Raw genomic sequence first — 23475 nt, forward strand, 5'->3', positions numbered from 1 at the left:
CTCAAGCGCCACGGACAGGAGAGCAGCGCTCTCAGCGCGACGAGCAAATTCACAGCACTCGAAGCGCTACAATCAAAAACAAAGCGCTTACAAGCGCTAGAGGGCATAAAGCACGCTCCCAGCGCTACAAACAGGATAAAGCGCTCCCAGGTGCCCTCAGCAAGCAGGGCAGAGTCCCAGCAGTCCTTGGGCAGGCAGGGGGGGCAAGGCTGGGCCCAGAGCCAGCACACTGGGTCTCCAGGCAGGGAGACACCCCAAGTGGTGGTCCTCTGGCACAGCAGCAGCAACAGCAGCCCCCTCAGGATCCTGGAAAAGAACAACCTCTGTGGGGACACAGCCCCATTTTTATACAGTGCATTCCTTTGTTCAAGGGTGCAGAGTGGGGGCGGAACCAGTCGCAGCTGGTTCTTGAGTACTCTGTTTACCTCAACCACCCTCTCTATTCACTGGCAGGGCTTGGGTCATTAGACACACCACAGGGGGGCGGAGCCAGCATTGTGTGGGGAAAACCCAGCCCATCCAGGACACAGGTACACTCCTCCCACACATCACTCATGCTAATCTCCCACTCACCACCGGGCAGACCCATCCAGACTTCCTGGAGCCTGGCATGCCAGCCAGCTCCAGCCAATCACACGCCAGCACCCTCACAGCACACGTACAGCCATGTCTAGAAAGGGCGCTTCTCTACTAGACACATACATGCTGCATACACCATCTCGCAGCATTCACTCTCACGAGTTCACACATACCAGACTCAAGCCTGTACACCCCACGCATCAGGAACTACCAGGGACACATACATTCCCCATGCATTCCTATGGGCGGGCAGGCCTAGCTCAGCACATGCACTCAGAGTGCGCACGCACTTTCCACTGGGACACAGTGAAAGTGCGCAGAATCCCAAAAATCACCATTGCCAGGTCACCATTTCACGCAAAAAGTCTAGGGGTGAACCTGCCCTAAGGGCCAAAGTCCAACAGTTATTTCTTGCCGTTTTAGTCACAAACTGCCTGTCTCACAAGAAGCAAACTGGTAGTACACAGAAAAAATTAAGGGCTAGGCTATGATAAAGGTCTATGGAAAACTGCAGGTATTTAATCATGTGTGTAAGGTAAAGTTTTTGAATGAGTGTATGATGTGCTTAAGAGAATAAAAACACCATTAGTCTTCCATCTGCCCTAAGCCCAACCAATCCATAAGGAGGGTCTCTTCTGCCATCTACTCAGGTTTCAATGTAGTAATTTCCGACCAAGACACCCAGAATCCTTAACATGACCCGCTGCCACATGGCTCCAACCACCTGTATCCAGCCATTGAATCAACCACCACTTTTCTAGCCATAAGGAAAATGTTACTTAACTCAGTAAGCATCTGATTCACATGCTTTGCATACTCCTGCCATCTAGTGTTGGGCCCGGATGTTTGCCAGTTTTTGTTCAAAGAAGTCTTTCCAGTCATGAGGTAGGTGCACATGGGCATCAACTTCATTGTTAGATTGTTTTCCCGCAGAGGGTGAGAAATGGAGTTTGAAAGTGTAGAATAGAGATGTCCATGCGTATGAATGTAAAATAATAACTACAACCACTACAGGACACTGGGGAGGTGGGTGGGTGCATGTGAATCTACAGCTCTACATGCAAAGAACAGATGATTACTGGGTAAGTAACATTTTCCGACCAAGGCATGCGAGCGGTACATCACATGCTTTGAATAGACAATGTAGCAGTAATCTCCCAAAGCAGTGGCTAACCTGTAGTGGCAGTCATTTGAAAAAGTGTTTTAAGTACTGCTTGGCTTACATTTTTGCCTGTTGTCTTGAGGACACATCTACACAATAGTGTTTGTTGAATGTGTGTGGTGTAGACCATGTTGCAGCCTTACAAATGTCAGGTTTAGGGATATTTCCCAAGAAGGCCATAGTAGCCCCTATTTTGCGAGTGGAATGCACTCTAGGGGGTACTAACAAAGTTCTCTTTGCTTTAGTATAACATGTCTGGATAGATTTTACAACCCATCTAGCAATCCCTGATTTACAAATAGAATTGCCTTTGTGAGGTGGAGAGAAAGCAAAAAAACGTTGCTTTGTTAACCTTAAGTCTTTGGTTCTTTCTATGTATTAAAGTAGAGCTCGCCGAACATTCAGTGTATGCAGAGCCCGTTCTGCTACAGAATCAGGTTGGAGAAAGAAGACCGGTAACTCAACTGATTGATATGAAAAGCAGAAACTAATTCAGGGAGAAATTTTGGAATAGTATCAAGTGCTACTCTATCATTATGAAGCTGAAAGAAAGGCTCTTTTCTAGTGAATGCCTGAAGCTCACCAACTCTTCTTAGTGAAGTTATCGTTATGAGAAAAGCCATTTCACATGACAAGAATTGCAACTGACATGTGTGCATGGGTTCAAAGGGTGGACCCATTAACCTTGTAAGAACTATGTTTAAGTTCTACTCTGGAGCAGGGGGAATTATTGGTGGTAGTACTCTTTTTAATCCTACCATGAAGGCTTTTATCACTGGTCCTCGGAATAGGGATAAGTGTTGTCGGTTTTGCAAATATGCAGCAACTGCTGCTAGATGTAACAAATGGATGTATAAGCTAATCCACATTGCTGTAAATGCAACAGATAACAAATGTGTTGTACAGAAGCATCAAGTGGATTGATATGGTTGTTGTTAAAATAAACAACAAACTGTTTCCATTTAGCAGCATAACATGCTGTAGTAGTAGGCTTTCTAGCCTCTTTAAGAATATTCGGACATTCTGGTGGTAATTGTAAATAACAAAACTATGATTTCAGGAACCAAATCGCTGGGTTAAGTTCTTTGGGATTTGGGTGTCTGATTGCTCCATGGCTCTGAGTGAGTTGAGAGGGTGCGAGATGTAACCATTCATGTGAAACCACAGAGAGTTCTAACAGGGTAGTCTACCAAGGGTGGCGAGCCCAAGTGGGGGCTATCAATATCAGCGTTAGGGACATTTGTCTGAACTTCCGAACCAGCAACAGAAGTAGTGTGAGAGGCGGAAAAGCGTAAGCAAATATCCCGGACCAATTCATCCATAGAGTATTGCCCTTGGAAGCTTGGAGTGGGAACCTGGATGCAAAATTTGGGCATTTTGGTTTGTGTACTGTGGCAAACAGATCTATTTGGGGAAATCCCAATTTTTGGAAGTAAGGAAAAAGAACTTGGAGATGACATTCCCACTCGTGGATTTGTGGCGGGTGGCTGCTGAGCAGGTCTGCAACCAGATTGTGTACTTCTGGAAGGTGTTCTGCTAGGCGATAGATTCTGTGGTGAATCACCCAATTCCAAATGCTTGGCGCAATACGCGACAGTTGGAGAGAGTGGGTCTCTCCCTGTTTTTGTAGGAAATACATTGCTGTCATGTTGTCTGTGTGGACTAGGACAGTCTTGCCTAGAAGGTGGGTGAGAAAAGCTTGGAGTGCTAGAAACACGGTTAGCAATTCTAGGTAGTTGAGGTGGAGACGTTTGTGACTGTGTGACCACAACCCTTGTACCGTGTGATGTTGAAGGCGAGCACCCCAACCAGTTAGAGATGCGTCCACTGTCAAAATGATCTCTGGAATCGGGTCTATGAAGGGCCTTCCCTTTCCTAAGTTTTGAGGGCTCCACCACTGGCGAGAGCGATGGGTGCGGCTGTCTACCAACACTAGATCGGTTAATAGACCCAGTGATTGATTCCATTGACGTGCTAGACATTCTAGTAGAGGATGCATGTGAAGCCTTGCATGAGGTACGATCGCAATGCAGGATGCCATCATTCCCAGCAGCTGCATGAAAACTCTTGTTGGTAACAAATGATTGGGTTGGAACTGTAGTATTGTGGCCTGAATATTGCAAATCCTGGCTACATTGGAGTAGCCAGAGCTTTGAGAGTATTGAGGGAAGCTCCTAGATAAGACTGCACCTGTGCTGGATACAGGTGAGATTTTTGTACATTTACTGTGAAACTCAACTGATGAAGCAGATGTACCGTTTCTGAGTGTGTAGCATGCAGGTTTGGTGAGAGCTTGCTTTGATAAGCCAGTCGCCCAGGTAAGGAAAGACATGTATACCTTGTCTTCTGAGATTAACAGCTACTACTGCGAGATATTTGGTGAACACACTGGGGTATGTGGCAACACCAAATGGAAGTACATTGAACTGGTAATGTTTGCCTGCTATCACAAATCTGAGGTATTTGCGATGAGCGGGGTGAATTGGAATATGAAAGTAGGCGTCCTTTAGATATTGCGTAGACAAAGTCGCCCTGCTGCAACATGGGAAGTACTGGTTGAAGAGTGGCCATGTGAAAATGCTCTTACAGTATGTAATTGTACAACTCTGAGATCTAGAATAGGTCTCAACGATCCGTCCTTTTTGGAGATGAGGAAGTAGAGGGAATAAACCCCTGACCTGTGATATTGGGGTGGGACTGGTTCTATAGCCCCTTTGAGGAACAGCGAGTGCACTGCTTGTTGGAGCAAGTGTTGGTGGTCTGGTGACATTTTGTGTGGTCGAGAAGGAATGTTTGGAGGACTGTTGGTAAGCTCCAGGCAATAGCCATGTTGGATAATTCCAAGCACCCATTTGTCGGTTGTTATTGATTTCCAAATGGGGAGAAAGTTTTGAAGTCTTCAGCTGACAAGTGTGGAATTGTCGGCTGGAAGTGTTGGGAAGTCACTGCTTGCTTGAGGAAGGAGAAGTGTGAGGTGTGGTGTGGTGTTTTTACCTCTGCCACTGGGACTACTACCGCTGTAACCCCCTCTGAAAAACCCTTTTGTAAAGGAGGTTTGGGAATTTCCTTAATATGAGCAAGTGTTCTGGCCCGTGCCTGTAGACTTGGACCCTCCTCTATACAAAAGAGCGCCGAAAGGAACCTCTATTTGAGGGAGATTGGAGCGCTCCCATCGATTTTGCCACATCAGTATCCTTTTTCATTTTTTCTAATGCTAAATTGACTTCAGGACCAAAAAGGTGCTTTATGTCAAAAGGTATGTTCAGTATAGTTTGCTGGACCTCTGGCTTGAATCTTGAAATCCGTAGCCAAGCATAACGTCTTAGTAACATGCTGGTATTCACTTCATGTTGCTGCCTAACAAATGTTGAGGACTGGAACTCCACGTTGGAACGCTGTGGTAGCAGCCTTGGCTCTGGTGGAGTGAGCCCTTAAGCCTTCAGGAGGTTGCTTTTTGGCCGGAGTGCAGAGAATTTTGATGCAGAGAACGAGCCATCGTGTGATAGTCCTCTTCTGCATCACTCAACCTTTCTTCGTTCCAACATCCCCCACAAAGAGTTGGTCATCCACCCGGAACACTTTAATGTGGTCAGGGTAGAACACCACCACCATTTTTGGGTCCAGACAATGGAGTTGCTCCTCTTCTTTAGAGGGATGCAGAGGAGTGGAGAAAGTGGGCAAGGTGACAGATTGCCCTGCATAAAATGGTGTTGCCACTTTCGGGAGGAAAGAGGCCCTAGTGCGAAGCACCAATTTGTCAGGGAATATGGTCAGGTAAGGAGACCTGGATGACAAACTGCAATTCGCTCACCCTCCTGGCAGTTTTGATTGCCATTACAAAAAGCTGTTTTGCTGGTAAGCAGCCGGAGGGGGCAGTTGTGCAGAAGTTCCAATGGAGCACACATCAGGAAGGTGAGAACAAAATTAAGGTCCCATTGACGCATTATGAAAGGGGAAGGTAGGAACATATGTACAAGGCCTTTGAAGAATCTATTTACAATAGGTGATTTGACTAAAGAGGGTTGATATGGCAGCTTCAGGAAGGCAGACAGGGCCGAAAAGTACCCTTCGAGAGTGCCCAGTGCAGAGCCCTGCTAGGCAAGCGTCAAAATAAAAATAAAACCTTGAGAAAGGGAAGCAGAAAGAGGGTCAATAGACCTTTCTGTACAATATTTTACAACTTTGTTCCACCAGCAGGCATACAAGGTCTTGGTGGAGGGACGCTTGGCCACCAAAATAACATTGTAAACTTCCGGATGAATGTCAAATTCTATCAACTGCCACTGCTCAATCTCCATGCAAGAAGGTGTAGAGTTGACTGGTTTGGATGGAGGACCCTCCCCTGCTGCTGCGACAGAAGAAACATCAGTATCATGGCCTGAATATCCTGAACTCGCTGTTCGGGAGGATAGGCTTGAAACTGCACTGTGCCCAGACCAGCTCCGATAAAAGGGAGCGTCTGTGAGGAAGTCAGGTGTGACTTCGGTACGTTGGTAGTAAACCTCAACGAATGCAGGAGGTTCACCGTAGTCTGGAGGTGGAAGACGAACGCATGAGGCGAGCCCGCCAGTTATCGAGATAGAGGAAGGCTAACACCCCTGATCTGCTCAGATGAGCTGTGACCACCACCATCACTATGATGAACACCTGAGGGCGCTGGTAAGGCCAAAGGGGAGCACAGTGAACTGAAAATTCTCATGGCCTACCGTAAACTGCAGGAAGTGCTGATGAGCAGAAAGGACGGGAATGAGAAAATAGGCGTCCTGCAAGTCCAACTGTACCATTCAGTCGCTTTGGTGCATGGCAGACAAGACTTGAGCCACGGTGAACATATTTAACGTTTCCATTTTGAGTAATTGAGGTCTCGCAGATCTAGGATAGTTAGGAGACCCTTGTCCTTTTTGGGGACCAGAAAGTAGCGGGAACAACCACCACAGCCTACTTCTGGTGCCGGAACCCTCTCTATGGCTTCCTTGGCCAAGAGAGTCATGACTTCCTCCTGAAGCAAAGTTAGGTGATCCTCCATGAGCCGGTCGTAAGATAGAGGGAGGGGTAGTATTAAAGGGGAGGCAATGGCCCCTTCAGACTATCTGAAGAACTCACCTGTCCGAAGTGATGTTCTGCCAGTGGTGGAGGTGATGGCTGCCACCAACTGGCCACCTATAATCTGGAGGTGCAAGGCTAAGAGGGTTTGGAGACTGAGGCTGTAAGGGGGTGGATGTCTGATCAGACCTCTGGCCGCCCGATCCATAGGGTCTAAATGATTTGCACCCATGGCTGTGTGGAAGTTGCTAAATTGCGCTGTCTTGTGGCTTGGGTATGACTGGTATAGCTAAAAGCCCCTTCTACAGCCACAAAAGGCAGAGGGGAGTACCCTGACCACTGAGAAGCTCAAGGACTTGGCCGTAGTCGGAGAGTCCTTAAAGTGCTCCAGCACCATGTCTGCCTTGTCTCCGAAGAGACGAGTGCTGTCAAAGGGCATGTCCAAGAGGGAGGCCTGGACATCTCCTGAAAAGCAAGGCCGCCTCAACCAGGTGTGGCGTCATGTCAGGACCACATCGAATGGCAAACTTTGCTACATCTCTCCCGTTGGGTACCGCTTATGAGAGGACGACTCGGCCTCCTCCGGGAACTGTGGCAGCACTTGCGCAACAGTTTCCTATAGCGAGTGGGAGTATTGTCCCAAAAAGCACGCAGTGTTCACACACCCCAATTCAAAGCTGACGGGGAGAAAAAAAACGGATGGAGCCCCCTCTGAGCCTCCAGGGCATTGAGGCATGCTGGTAGCGTCAGGTGCCTAATTATGGGGCAAATGGCAAAAAAATTCTTTAAGCTGGGCAGTTGTCGCTCCGGCTCCTAGAGAGGCAGGGAAGCACGGAGCTGACCCAGGTGCAGGTTCAAAAGAATGAGGCATTGAACGCAGAGTTTCCTCAGTCGCGTCGCTGGCAGACGGAGAAAAGCTGAAGCACTTATGTTTTTTGTGCTTCTTACCTGACCAACTCAATAATTGCGAGTGGGAAGACAAAGACTTAGGACTCCCGGAGTGGTGCCCAGAGCTCTCTTGACTGGGACCGTGAATGAGATCTCCGAGGAGTGACGTGGTGCTGAGAGCTGAGCCCCAAGCAACTTTAGGGACCGCTCCCTCAAAGCTTCTGGAGCCATTGACCGGAAGTCAGAGCACGACGTAAGAGTTGTGACCGCGTACCAGGCACCAGAGACAAATGAGATGTGGGTCAGTCACAGACATGGCACAGTGACAGGCGCTGTACGGTTTTAAACCAGAAGTCTTCTGGGACATGATGGAAAAAGCCTACAAATCAAAAAAGGGTTGACAAAATATCGAAAAACACCTGTCAAAAAAGGGTAGTTGTCTTCATGAATCTGCGCTGACTAGCATGGAAAGAAAAGAACCAACGTCAGCCTATATAGGTGAAGTGGACATCACTACTGTGCAGACAACGTAGACAATGTCATGTGCAGCCTACAAATGCCACCTACTGGCGCACAGGAGAATAGCTCGAAGAACAAAATCTTCCAGATCCAGTCTCATATCTGGGAAATTTAAGGGCAAGAAATCTGCAGCTACATGTCCATCAGATGCAGATTCTTCAATAGCCAAAGACAGCAGAAGTGGTGAGAAGGCATCAGATTACATTTGACAACCACATTACAGAAATTAACAATTTTAGCTCAGAAACGAATCTATTATCTATTAATCGAATATCTTTCTATTAGGTGAGGGAGACTATGGTAAAAACATTTATGTATTGTTCAAGCTCTGGGCAAACAAGACTGACTACAGCACTACTCTCACTCTCTTCTCTTGACTAAGGCTGGCTTGCAGTTGTTGAGGCAAATTGCATTTGTTTGGTTCTTCAATATACAAGATCATTGAAAAAAGGAATTTGAAAGCATAACAAAAACATGACAATTCAGCACCTCTTTATGGTTTTTCAAAAAACTGTTGTACAACGAGTTATTGGATAGTTAAGGATCAAGCTCTGTGGTAATCACTTCTGCTGATCTGTACTTCCATATTTGCGTTACTTCTTCATGGATTACCCACCTGCATTAGGAACAAAGAGGTTTGTTGGAATAGACATTGGTGCCAGAGGAGCAAACAAATCTGCAGGTGGTGGGACTGAACTTCTGGATCTGGAGCCACTTGGATTTAGAACATCAACATACCTTCCTCTTGCTCCAGCTGTGAAAAGGAGAAATAAATATTGTAAGTACCTCCTAAATCAGGTTCTGCAGATATTCACGCTGTACACTCATGTGACTTTCCTTGATGTTAAGAAATTGAACCAGAAATGTCTACAGGCTCTGCTAGAAGGAATGCAAGATTGTCTGTTTAATACTTAGACTGTAGAAATTGAGCACAGGAATAAAAAAATAAACACAAGCATACATTATGGCAACAGCAAAAAAAAAAAGGTAATGAGAATGAGAATAAAAACAAGCATTTACAATGCAATAGGTCTAACATTTGCGAAGGTTTAAGCTATTCAATACCTTTTATTTGATAATTAACACATAAATAAAAGGTGTTGTCATTTACAATGCCAATAGATCAAACTCTTGTAAATGCGAGACCTATTTCATTTCAAAGAAGCGGCCGAAATTGTTCGCGGCTACTTGGAAAGTGACAGTGTGCATGGAGCACTGAATGTAGCAGGAAAGCATGTCATGCCTGCAGTTGGAGAAACTCTTTAAAGAAAATAGTGGTTACAGACTAAAGATATACCGTTTAACAACATAAGTAAAAGGGCCAGTCCTCAATTAGGGTGACCAAGCGTCCGTAAATTTCACGGACAGTCCGTAATTTTGGCCGTCTGTCCGTTGTCCGTGAAGGATTCTTTAACGGACGCCATTTGTCCGTAATTTTAGCCAGGCACAGCTTGCCCCCACCTCCCTCTTTGACTCCGATGCTGTTCCAAAGCTCAGATACCCCGCAGCATTGGAGAGGCACAGCGGGATGGCAACCCTCACACCTCCAGACCGTGATGAGCTGTTAAGAGGTGCTTGAAGGTGACTGAGAGGGAGGGGCTGCAGCTTCAGGAGCAGTGGCATCTATTCAGATGCAAACAGCCCTGAATGCCTCATGTCTCTGCAATTTAGAGGGGCCCGACAAATTCCATTTCTATCGAGGGCCCCCAAACATCCTAGATTCGGCCAGATTACACTGAGGCAGCACGTGGTTTCTCTTCACAGAGCTTAATTACTGTCACTAAAACTGTAAGCAAACCTCGGTTCTTCAAACATGCAGTATATAGTGTAATAAAATAAAGAAATGGCACAATCGCACCCACACTGATTAACAAAGTATGGAGGACAATCAGTTAAACCAGTTCTCTTAGAGTATCTCCTGTAAGTACTGTACATCACAGTGGGGGATGGCATTTTGGACAGAGAGCCTGTCTTCTTGTTGTCTTGTGCAGGAGGGGGCGAGAAGCCCAAGATGATACTAGAATACTGCATGCCCACCCGTGCCCACCCTAGTGGATCCTGTACCCCCTCCTGTGATGGCTCCTGTCCCCCCTCCCCCCTCGCCTGTGATGGCTCCTGTTCCCCCCCCTCCCCCCGTGATGGCTTCTGTCCCCCCAGTGTGGTGGATCCTGTCCCCTCCCCCCCCCCCCCCTCCACCCCCCGCCTGTGATGGCTCCTGTCCCCTGTGTGGTGGATCCTGTCTCCGCCCTGGGTGGCTTCTGTCCCAGTCCTGCAATGGCTCCTGCAGCGAGGGTGAAGTTCCTGATGGGCCTCTTCTCAAAAGGGCTCAGCTCAAATTAATATGGAAAGGTGGGCGAGTGGGTAAGTGAAGGGATGGCTGGATGAATTAGTGAAAGGGTGAATGGATGAATGAAAGATTGAATAAATGGATAATGAGAGAGGATGGATGAGAGAGGATGGATGGATTGATGAGTGAGGGGAAGGATGGATGAGAGAAAATGTAAATAGCTGGATGTATGGGTGGAAGGGTAGCTCGATGATGGGTGAGGGGAAAGATGGATGAGGGGAAGGATGGATGGATGAGGGGAAGGATGGATGGATGGAGGGGAAGGATGGCTGGATGAGGGGAAGGATAAATGGATGGGAAGGATGGATAGGTGAGGGGAAGGATGGATGATGGATGAAAGAAAGGATGGATGAGGGGAAGGATGGATAGATGAGGGGAAGGATGGATGAAAGGAAAGATGGATGAGGGGAAGGATGGATGATGGATGAAACGAAGGATGGATGAGGGGAAGGATGGATGGATGAGGGGCAGGATGGATGGATGAGGGGAAGGATGGATGATGGATGAAAGGAAGGATGGATGAGGGGAAGGATGGATGGATGAGGGGATGGATGGATGAGGGGAAGGATGGATGAGGGGAAGGATGGATGGATGAGGTGATGGATGGAGGGAAGGATGGATGGATGGGTGAGGGGAAGGATGGATGATGGATGAAAAGAAAGATGGATGAGGGGAAGGACGGATGGATGAGGGGGTGGATGGATGAGGGGGTGGATGGATGAGGGGTGGATGGATGAGGGGAAGGATGGATGGATGAGGGGAAGGATGGATGGATGAGGGGAAGGATGGATGGATGAGGGGAAGGATGGATGGATGAGGGGAAGGATGGATGGATGAGGGGAAGGATGGATGGATGAGGGGCAGGATGGATGGATGAGGGGAAGGATGGATGGATGAGGGGAAGGATGGATGGATGAGGGGAAGGATGGATGGATGAGGGGAAGGATGGATGGATGAGGGGATGGATGAGGGGAAAGATGGATGGGTGGATGGGTGAGGGGAAGGATGGATGGATGAGGGAAAGGATGGATGGATAAGGGGAAGGAAGGATGAATGGATGAGGTGAAGGATGGATTAGGGGAAGGATGGATGGATGAGGGGATTGATGAGGGGATGGATGGAGGGGAAGGATGGGTGGGTGAAATGATAGATGGATGATGAGGGGGAGGATGGATGGATGAGTGGGTGGGTGAAAGGATGGATGGATGGAGAGTGGGTGGGTGAAAGGATGGATGGATGGATGATGATGATGATTGGGTGGGTAGAAGGATGAATGGATGATGAGGGGATGGATGGATGATGAGGGGATGGATGGATGATGAGTGGGTGGGTGGGTGAAAGGATGGATAGATGGAGGGTGGGTGTAAGGATGGATGATAAGTGGGTGGGTGTAAGGATGGATGATAAGTGGGTGGGTGTAAGGATGGATGATAAGTGGGTGGGTGAAAGGATGGATGGATGGATGGATGATGAGTGGGTGGGTGGATGGATGAGTGGATTGGATGGTGGGTGGGTGGGTGAAAGGATGGATGAGTGGGTGGGTGGATGGTGGGTGGATGGTTGGGTGGATGATGGGTGGGTGGGTGGATGCGTGAAATGATGGATGGATTGATGGATTGATAAATGCAAGGGTGAATGAATGTACGTATGAGTGAAAGGGTGGATGTAAGGATGGATGAGTGAGTGAAAGGGAGGGTAGATGGACAAAAGGATGAATAGATCAGTGAAGGAGTGAAATGATAGATGGATGAGTGATGGGGTCAATGGATGGATTCATGAGTGGATGGATGGGTGGGTGGATGGATGGATAGAAGGAAGGATGGCTAAGTGAAAGGGTCGATGGAGAGAGAAAGGTAGGATGGATGGATAACTAAAAGAGTGGATGAGTGGAAGGATTAGTAAGTGAAAGGATGGATGGATTGGTGAAAGGGTAAATGGATGGATGGATTGGTGAAAGGGTAAATGGATGGATGAGTGAATGGATGGATGGATGGGATGAAGAGTGGATGGATAAGTGTACAGATGGATAGGGTGAAATGGTGGATGGATGGATAATGGATGGATGAGTGAAAGGATGAATGAAGGGATGGTTGAGTGAAATGATAGATGGAAGGATACATGATGGATAGGTTTGCAAATGGTTGAATATGTTTGGAAATGGCTAGGCTTAATTATATACTATTGCGCGAACTCTGATGTGTCTGTAAAACTTACCTATTGTCTTGAAGTTTTGTCCTGAATTTTGACCTCCTGTCCTGAATTTGTGTCCTGAATTTTGATCCTTTGTCCTGAATTTTTACACTCCCCGTCCTGAATTTGCACCAATGCCAGTTGGTCACCCTAGTCCTCAAGGAAGGTTACAAATGAAGACAAGGCGGTACTAAGGAGGGACTAACAAGCGTATTAACGAATCCGAAGCCAGCATTTACAAAGGACAATGACAAGCAAATGGAAGGGGAGTGGACGGAGCTTCAAATCCATACTCTAATACAGCATGCCTCGCAGAGCAGCGCATGCGCTACCGAGGCTCACCTAACAAGCACCACTCTGGCATTTCCTATAGTGGTGGGCAAAATATTTAGGTGAAAACAGTAAAAAAATAAATGCTTTGTGATCTGTTAAATAGATCTCTTCAATTAAAAACTGGTTTGACAGGCTTAGTGGCCACTGTACATTATCACAGACCATTGTTCAAAGTTAAATAAAATTGCCTTTTTCTTAACAGGGTTCTCCAAAAAATGCCCAGATAGCTTGACAGTTCCATATGTTTTTCTGTGTTCTTGCTAGCCCTTTAGTGTCATTTAATAAACAAGAAAAATATTGGAACACAGATACAACATAAGAAACTATAATATATTTCCTTATTTAGAAAAGATGCAATACATTAGGACAGAGTAAGTAAACCAATAATTTTTGGTTTGTTAACTTAAAAGTGCAATTAAGATTTTTATGGCTCTACTACAGCCGTTTTGTGAATAAAACAAGTGCGGAAGTCTAAATGAGAAAAGTACGTACTTACCTGTGACTGCAGTACTCCAGCATAGGTATCTTTCCTAGATTCCCATGCCTGAATTATTTTCCATCGTCAGGCTGGGAACCCTTAGGAGTCAAAGTTAACATAGCAGTGTACCATTACGCTCCACAACATTGAAATAGACAAAATACGGATTATAGCGTGTACACATATTTTTGTGTGACCTGAACGTTAGGTAATCAGCTTCCAGGTCCCAAGGGCTTCTCCTGACAGAGTGATGAAGCAAAGCTTCGCATATTTGCGACCTTGCTGTATTCAAGAACCTCGTTTATGTGTAACAAGGTAATAAATGTACGTCTTACTAACATTTATATTAAGTTTGAGTAAAAGTTTATGAAGCTTGCTTATGTGTATTTCTAATGCATTTAATCCGTGTACTTAAAATATGGCCGCCGCTTGTAATTTAGTTACTGCGCATGCGTCAGCCACACTCACGTGTCCTGACGCGTCTGCAGAAGTGGAGGGAAAATTATGCGCATGCGTAATACATAGCTGTGCCCATCATGTGGTACTGCTCGTGCCACTGCTCTTGTGCCTGTTTCCATGTAGCTAACATTTAGACTGCATAAGTATATGTTATGATGATAAGTTGAAAGTACAACCCTGGGAATGTGATTTCATAACGTTATTTCTGTGTATTAATTTGTTCTCGCTTACTTTTCATGTACCGCGGGGAATGGGGGTCCAAACTGATTGGGAGCCATATTGACGGTCTCTTCTGCGCATGACCAGAGAATACTGAAAGGTGGCAACTTTGGACAGTGGAACTCAGCCAGCTGGCAGCCACAGTCAAGATGCGCCTGGGAAAGCCACCTCTGCGCTACGAGAACGGCGAATGTTGCTCCTCATGTGTTACAATGTTAATTTTCACTCGTATTTCTGCACAATTTCTCATGAGAACCCCAATCTCTCTAGGCGGTACCCAAGTATGCTAATATAGGCTCAAATTAGCGTGTTCTGATTGGTGTGTTACCCAAATCCTACTTTAGGACCAATCCAAATTGAGGGATTCGGACACTTTGCAACATTGGGGGGTGGTACACCGTCCCAAAAGAGTATATCTACCCTGGGTTTACCTAGGGAATTGTCCGACTTGTCTGGTTTAGCTGACCTGTCACTGACCCATCGTACTCAATAGGTGACTGAAGATACAGAGAGCTGCGGAGCACTCTGTCCTAAATTGACCATAGACTAAGGTTCTACTGAACCTTAAAGTGCTGGCGAAGCACTTTGCTGGGAGTTCGCTGACCCAATCGGGGTCTTGATCGATAGCTGCAGAGAGGGTGGAGCGCAGGCGTTGCTTCCAAACTGCGGGTGCGGTCCTGTCCTGAGCGGTCCTGTCCTGAGGGTTTGCTGTCCTGTCCTGAGGTCCTGTCCTGATTCCTAATCTGAGGGTATCCTGTCCTGTCCGGGGTGTCCATTCTGCACCTGCTGTCCTTTGAGGGGTATCCTTCCTTGAGGGTTTCCTGTCCTTAACTGACCCGTGGCCAGGGTTTGGTTTCCACACCAGTCTAGGTAAATACTGCTCTAAGTTCTTTTAAACTTGCACCTTTCTATATTTCTACCTTTTGCTATAATAAAGTGACACCTTTGCATATGTTGATTTTCCATGCTTTTACCGCAACTATTGAACGAAAGTCATTTGCATATTTTTCATGATATGTTCCCATGTCTCTCAATCTTTTAGAGATTATATTTTGCATTGCTGTTTGTCATTTTCTGATATGGTCTAGAACCTCCCTACCTAGACTGTTTAAAGGTCCTTTTACTTTAAGTTTAGCCTGTTACTCTTTATAGGCCCTCCTATAGTAACCCATGCATAGTCTGTCCATGCTAAAACATTTCTGAGATGATATAGTATTTTTCCCATTTGCATTTCACATTGCATTTGAATGGTTACTCTGTCGTTATTTTTCTATAGCTATATAATTTACATTATTTTGGTTGTTGATTGCCTTATTCTTGTAAATCTCATGCTTTCAGAAAACGAACTTTAGATAAACATTTTAAAACTTCCAGTTGTCCGTGGTCATTTAAACAGTAATTAAATGTCATTTGAAATTGCATTTGCTGCCTTTCCTTTTACAGCTAGGCCCCTGATCCTTTGAAGTCATAGGTACCTGTGTCGGTGGATGGTAAGTCGGGTACACTGAGTCATAACAAGTAGGGAACACACACAATTGATAGCAGCCCGTGAAGTCGCCTGGTCAATGAATAGTGTGAATTAAAAGTATATGGGCCCTGAAGCCGGAAACGGCGGAATCATTGGCTGGGTGACCTCGCGCGCTCTATCAGTTTTCTGTTAAGCAGAGGTATGGTTAGGGACTAGTTAAAGGTTAGGCAGGATTAGTTAGACTAGTTAAGTCGGAAGCTGCTAGTATATTGATGCTGCTAGAAGAGCGGCTGTTCTAAAGAGACCTGATCAATCTCTTGTGAATACGCACGAATAATATCTTGTAAAAACAATTCATGAATTGCTGTATTGTTATTATTCTTGTTCTTATATTGTTATATGTATTAATCCATGCGTTCGTAAACCGTATTGTTTCGTGTTGTCCGAACTCCCCGGGGAATTGAAAGGGCAAGTGGTGAATAGAATCCATTGTCCTGAGGTCACAGGCTTAAAGGAAAGTTAGGTGCAGGTTAGGATAACCGGGAAGCACTAACTAGGGTTTTTCTGAATACATGTGTGAATAAATGTCAGTAACGAGGTTCATTGGCAAAATTCCCATAGTGGCGTAACCTAGTAAGGGTCACATCGGAAAAGTAGCAGGTTCCTCGGAGCTTGGGTGAAAGCAAAGGGGTCCGCTGAGAAACCTTAGACTCGAACATATCCCGGAAAGAAGTGGATGAGTTTAGGGGAATAACAGGTTCACTGATGCTAGAGTGAAGGGTAGGCGGAAGAGATCTGCCCGCAGCGCGTGAAAAGTAAATGGAAGTAGTTTACTTGCAGCGAAACAAAGCTATACTGTCTAGACACTTGAGCACTGTGGCGAATGTGTATTTGTTGTAAAATAACCAAGCACTGAGCACTTTAAAGGAAAGAAAGTTTCCGTTACCTTGTGAAGGGAGGGAGTCAGTCGCGAAGCGTCTCTGACGTCACTCCGTGCCGCGCTGGGATTGGTAGAAACAGCGGGCGGGTAGCGGGGCTGGAATTGTAAAGGAGGGGTGAAGCGCCGAGGAGTGAGAACTGTCTCACGAAGGGGCCGCGCACCCATTGGTCAAAATTATTTGAACGCGTGCACCTCATTGGTCGCACAGAATTGCAAGGCGCGTTCTGATTGGAGGTAGCTTTGTAAACAAAGTTAAGCGTAGAAATCGTATGTGGCACTCGTATTGTCCAGAGACTAGACCCGATCCGAGAAACCAAGGGTTCGAAAGGGATCAGTGGAAAGCCAATAGATACGATATTATGTACGGAGGAAAGAGAAAGATGTCCCTTGTAAGTAGGGTAAAGAATTATTTCAAAACGGACAAACCGATTAAATCTAGGGAAGGCGTTGTTGTCCCGCCACCGAATACTCCTGCCTCATTCATGATGTTTGACCGAGGGTACAACACCTGTGTGTGGTTGGAGAATTGGGTGAAGTACACAAAAGATGACGGAGTATTGGCTTTTCCGTTAGACGGTACCTTCAATGGTAGAATTTTATTCAATTTGAGAACCCGCATGAATGAATTACATCCCAGACCGAGACTAACGCAGTATGAGGCATTAGAGGAATGGGAAATTGAGGCTTTTGAAAGAGAGAAACCCCGAATGGACAAAGGTCTGACCAAATGGTACCCCAGGCTGAAACAAGAGACCAGGGATAAGAGGATGAAACAGTGGAGGCAGAGCATGATTGTTGAGGGTCTGTTTCCTATGATGCCAGCATGTACCCCGTCGGGGGGAGAAAAAAGGACAGAAAAGTGTAAGCATTGGGGAGCTCTTGGAGAGTCAGACGATGAATTGTTAGATGACATCTTTACAAGAAGTCCGCCCCCTTATAATGAGGGAGCCCGACCTTCCAGTACAGGAGAAATTGTCCAACGTCCATCTATTAAGGAGGAGGACAGATCCCTATGTAGGGGGGTAGGGGGCCAGGTATTGCCCTATTTTGAGAAGCCCGAGCACCCGGAGGTACGCAATATATATCCTAGAATGCCCGAAAGATCAGAGGAAAAATATTCCCGTGAAAGAACATTTTACCCCAGACCCCTTTATGAGAACGAAGAAAAGCCAGTAGGTTCAGGAGTACCCTTTTTGCAGCCTCCATATGGGGAAGAGCGTAGGTCATTTGGCACGGGAACTTTGTTCCCGAAACCAAATTATGGTGGGGGACCAAGTGAGACGCATCCTACTGCCCCGAGTTTTACGCCTCAACTGACCCCACAGATGATACCTGACCGAACATTAGGAAGAGTGTTAGATGAAAGGGAGCAAGAGGCCATAGCTAAACAGAGGTCAGAAATAATTCAGAAAATTTCCCAGTTAAATACCAGTCCTGAAGCTTTGACTATTCCGGTAACAATCGGACCAGTGGTTCCGTTGTACGGGAATAATCAAGGAGGTCTGAACCCTCCAGTTATGAACCCGATAATGGCCCCGCCGAGGCAAGAGCCCTTACTAATAGACGATCAGTCCAGTGAGTGTGAGTCTGATGTTGTGTTCTTGGATCTGCCAAACAAACAGACCGGAAAGGGAGTGCAGAAGAGGCATAATCCTTTTGATGCGAAAGAAATTAAATTAGAAACAGCAACAGGGACTAGGAGTGTCTCTTTGGTAACGCCGGAAGAAATTGAAAATTGGAGTCGTGAATTAGAAAAACAGGCTCCGCAAACGAAATCTTTAGACCTCTACAAACTGAGAGTAGAAATAGAGGAATTAATGGCAGGAAATGTGGGGTTAGACAGATTGAATACCTATTCTGAAGAAGAGTTGCTGTTTATGTGTAAAAGTCTTACCCGGAGTACTAGGGTGCTCCATGAAAAACTGACCGACACTGCAGCTAGTATGGGGATAGATATATCAAGATCGAAGCCCTTGCAGAAACCATACCGAGCTGAGTTTTCCGACAAAGATTTAGAAAGTTTGAATGTGTCAGGAAGAAAATTGCAGATTAAAGAATTGCTTGCAGTCTTGCAAAAATGGGGAGACGTGGAAAAATGGAAAACAAGGTGGGCACATAAGAAAGAAGAGGCCCGCTCCAGACAAGCTACCCCTGAGTTCCCTCTGAGAGAAGTAGACAAGCCCGAAACTTTATGCCCCATGCGCGAAGTACCCGGTGGGAGGTATGTGCACGTTCCGTGGTCCAGACAGGATATTGTGTCCTTTACTAACGATTTCCCAAAATTGCGGGAGAAGCCAGTTGAATGGTACCGGCAAGTGGAAAGGTTTGTAAAGGTACAGAAATGCCTGTGGAAAGACCTGGATGGGTTTTTCGACATTGTGGTCCCAGTCGATCTATGGACCGAGTGTAAAATAGCTATAGCCTGGCCTAGTGAGGAATACCCGAGAGATGAAAAAACTGGGGAACCATCGAAAGAAGTGATGAGAAAATATGAGCAGGTAATTCAGCATCTGAAACTAAAGGTCCCAGCAAAGGAAACTGATTGGACCAGGATAGATAGGACAACGCAGGAAAGAGAAGAGACAGTGCACTCCTATTATGAAAGGCTGTTACAGGTGTTCAAAACATACAGTGGTATAGATAACATCGAGATGAAGGACATGACGCACTTCATTTACAGGTTTGTAAATGGTTTAAGACCTGAGATTTGTCAGTGGATAAAAGATAACAAAATCTGTTGGCACTCCAAGAAGGTAGATGAGGTCCTGCGGTACGCCAAGTACTGCGAGGACGAGATGGCAGAAAAGAAAAAGGCTCTAAAGGAAAAAGTGATGTGGGCTCAGGTGAAGCTCGCAGAGCAGCAGGAAAAGCAGTTGAGTAACATGGTCAAAAATGCTAAGAATGAAGGCCCTGGGGGAGGGGGAGGAGGCAAGCCCCGGCCCAAAATGAGCAGGGAGGAGGCTATGAAGAAATTTCCCTGCCATCAGTGCGGCGAAATTGGACATTGGCGTAACGAGTGTCCTTACTTGCCCGAAGATAACTCCAAAACTCCTGATTTAACTCCACAGACGCAGAAAGAGAGACCGAGAAAGACTCAACCACAGGTAAAAACAGTTCAGGTGCCCCGAGCACCAAAGCAAGTATACAGGGGAAAACAGGCAGAGGGAGATGAGATAGAAGTCTGGGAAAGCAATGAGAACAGAAATGCAGCAACTTCGCAGTATCTTCTAAATGATACCTTCCTTTGTGATGACCAGTACTGACGGGGCCTGAGAGGGGAGGACGAGGAGTGCGTACTTGGCGCCTCCTTGCCGGTAGACCAGTCCGGACCATACATTGAAGGAAAGGTTGACGGAAACGATGTCACCTTTCTGTTGGACACTGGCGCTACCCGTTCTACTGTGAGAACAGTGGACGTTCCAAACCTACCCCTCTCGGGAGAAGCCATCCAAGTAGTGGGTGTATCTAACCAATTGATTAGTACTCCTGTTACCAAGCCCATGGAGATCTCAATTGGAAACTTTAAGGAAATGCATAGATTTGTCGTTTGCGACACCAGTCCAGTAAACTTACTGGGACGTGACTTGCTGTGCAAAATGAACTGTACCATCTTTTGCACACCAAAAGGTGTGGAAATTCAGACCCCAGATGAAGACGGCATTTATAAATTAATGTTAGTCCGCCCTGACTCGGAAATTAAACGAATGACCATGCAGGATTTACCCCAAGAACTCCAAGAAGCAGTGAAGCCAGAGGTGTGGGACTTTACTGGGAAAGATGTAGGGTTAATGAAAAATGTGGACCCCATACAGATAGCAATAAAGGACAATGCAGTATACCCCAATACTAAACCCTACAGGATGAATGCAGAAGTGAAAGCTGGTGTTGCTGTGGAAATCAAGAAATTGTTAGAAGGAAACATCATACAGGAGGTGATGAGTAGCCCATGTAACTCTCCGATTATGGGCATTAAGAAGCCTAGTGGCAAGTACAGAGTAGTACAGGATTTACGAAAAGTTAACAAAATAGTAGTTCCCTGTTGCCCTATTGTCCCGAACCCAGCAGTGATTCTGTATCAGATTCCCTGGGATGCTGAATGGTTCACTGTGATAGACCTGTGTCATGCATTCTTTTCCATTCCCTTGCATCCAGATAGCAAATTTCTTTTCTCATTTGCCTTCGAGGATCACGTGTATTGCTGGAACCGGGTCCCTCAAGGGTATACAGAGAGCCCCTCTATCTTTAATCAGATCTTGAAAAAATGTTTGGAAACATTAGTCCTACCTGGGAACTCTGTCTTAGTGCAATATATAGACGACCTCTTGGTGGCGTCTAAAAGTCATAAGGATTGTGTGATTGACACCATTGCCCTACTGAATCACCTGTGTGAAAAGGGACATAAAGTGTCCCCTGACAAGTTACAGTTTTGTGCAAAATCGGTGAAATATCTGGGGCACCAGATAGAAAAAGGTGTCAGAAAAGTGACATCGGAAAGAGTGAGAATAATTCAAAAGATGCAGTTGCCCCGTACTCAGAAAGAAATAAGAATGTTCCTGGGTGTGATAGGATACTGCAGGCAGTGGATTCTGGGATTTGCAGTCCTAGCCAGGCCCTTGATAAAAATGACTAAGAGAGGAACACCGGAGATTGTAGAATGGGATGATGAAAGCTTAACAGCCTTCACCAAACTACGAGATTGTCTGTGTACTGCTCCTGCACTGGGAATGCCAGACTATTCCAAGGAGTTTGCCCTATTCTGTGACACTCGCGATAATTGCGCATTGTCAGTCCTAACTCAAGAACATGGCACAACGAGAAGGCCTGTGGCATATTTCTCTGCCACCTTAGATCCAGTGGCTGCTGGATTACCAGGTTGTCTGAAAGCAGTAGCTGCTACCTGTGCCAGTTTAGAACAGAGTGAGTCAATTGTCATGGGACATCCGGTAACTGTGTATGTTCCGCATGGAGTGGTAATTTTGTTGACCAGAACAAAAACACAGTATCTCACCCCTAGTCGGCTGACTAAATATGAGAGGATTCTTGTGGGTGCTGCAAATGTAAACATTGTTAGGTGCAGTATTCTGAACCCAGCCACCTTACTTCCCGACCCAAAGGATATGGAAGGGGGGGTGGATGATGAACATGATTGCATAGACTTAACAGAATTCAACACCAAGCCACGCCCAGACATAAAAGAAACGCCCTTGCCTGAGCATGACAAAGAATTATTTGTAGATGGTTCATGTCTAAGGCATGAACAAGGAGGCCTGAGTGCTGCCTATGCGGTAGTATCCTTAGAGAAAATCGAGGAAGCTGGTTATCTATATCACATCAAGTCTGCACAAGTAGCCGAATTGATTGCTATGATAAAAGCTTGCCAAATTGGGAAGAACATACGCATAACAGTGTATACTGACAGTCAGTACTGTTATGGGGTTGTGCATGACTTTGGCCAGTTGTGGCTACAGAGGGAGTTCCTGACTTCATCAGGTACCCCTATTCGAAATGGAAAAGTTGTTCAAGACCTTTTAGAGGCAATCCAGTTACCAAAGGAACTGGCAGTGGTAAAATGTGCTGCTCATAAGAAGAGCATGGACAAGGTATCACTGGGAAACGATTATGCTGATCGAGTGGCCCAATGGTGCGCAAGAGATCGGTATATCGTAAATCCAAAACGAGGGGGGCCAGGAACCAGCTGCCAACTTCAGGTGTTTGAGGAAGTGCCTACATGGGATGAAGTGAAAGAGTGGCAGCAGGCGGCACCTTGGCAAGAAAGAGAGAAGTGGAAGGAAGATGGATGTAGACCAAGACGTTTGGATGGTGTTATTATAGGTCCAACTGGTATGCCTGTGTTACCTAGACACCTACTTAGCGCAATGGCGAGGTTGATACATGAAGGATCACACATTGGTAGGGACGCCATGATTCTAGTGTTCCAACAGACTTGGTACAGTAAGAAGTTCAGGAAAGTAGCAGAGTCCCTCTGCCAGAGGTGCCTGTCATGTCAAAAGATGAACCCAGGGAAGAAGACTGTAGTGGAACTGGGAAAAATTGGGAGGTCCGGGGGTCCCTTTGTAAGGATACAGGTTGATTTCATCACCATGCCCCATTGTGAAGGGAAACGATATGTCCTTGTCATGGTCTGTTTATTTTCAAAATGGGTGGAAGCTTTCCCCACTCCCAAAAATGACGCAAAAACGGTAGCTAAGTGTTTATTAAAAGAACTGATACCTAGATTCGGGGTGCCAGTCACTATTGAATCAGATCAAGGCTCACATTTTCATAATGACGTCATCGATGAACTCTGTAAGGCCTTTGGAATTGCACAAAAGCTACACTGTGCCTACCGTCCAGAGGCTTCTGGAGTGGTGGAACAAATAAATGGAACTATCAAAAACAGACTAGCAAAACTGTGTGATGCAACCAAATTGAACTGGGTGAAGGCCCTGCCCTTGGTCCTAATGGGACTCAGAAGTATTCCTGATCGCAAAACAGGCCTAAGTCCCCATGAAATAATTATGGGAAGAATAATGAGACAAGCATGGGTACCAGGAAGCAAACTGTTGAGTATTACTGATGATTTGGTACTTGAATACTGCAAGAGATTGGGTGACCAAGTGCGTTCTATCTCTCGCCAGATCGGAGAAGACGCCATCCTCAATCCAACGACTCCTCTCCACAAACTGGTCCCGGGGGACTGGGTGAAGATAAAGAAGCACACTCGGAAGACCTGCCTGGAGCCAAGGTGGGGAGAAAAACGTCAGGTGATTCTGGTTACTACCACAGCAGTCAAGTGTGCCGGGGTTCCGCGTTGGATACACGCCAGCCACACCCAGAAGGTACCACCAGA

At 46.2% G+C, this 23475-nt stretch overlaps 1 protein-coding gene across 6 annotated transcripts in view; it reads right to left on the bottom strand.

Annotated features, from left to right (window-relative positions):
- SEC16A (SEC16 homolog A, endoplasmic reticulum export factor) overlaps positions 1-23475 on the bottom strand; it is a 421944-nt gene that overhangs the window by 52272 nt on the left and 346197 nt on the right. For all 6 annotated transcript variants that reach the window (XM_078641918.1, XM_078641921.1, XM_078641919.1 and 3 more), the window contains one exon: positions 8808-8945. In XM_078641918.1, coding sequence (XP_078498044.1) covers positions 8808-8945 — 138 coding nt within the window. The remainder of the gene's footprint in view (positions 1-8807; positions 8946-23475) is intronic.

Source organism: Lissotriton helveticus, chromosome 5_1 (assembly GCF_964261635.1).
Source record: "Lissotriton helveticus chromosome 5_1, aLisHel1.1, whole genome shotgun sequence".
Classification (NCBI taxonomy): domain Eukaryota; kingdom Metazoa; phylum Chordata; class Amphibia; order Caudata; family Salamandridae; genus Lissotriton; species Lissotriton helveticus.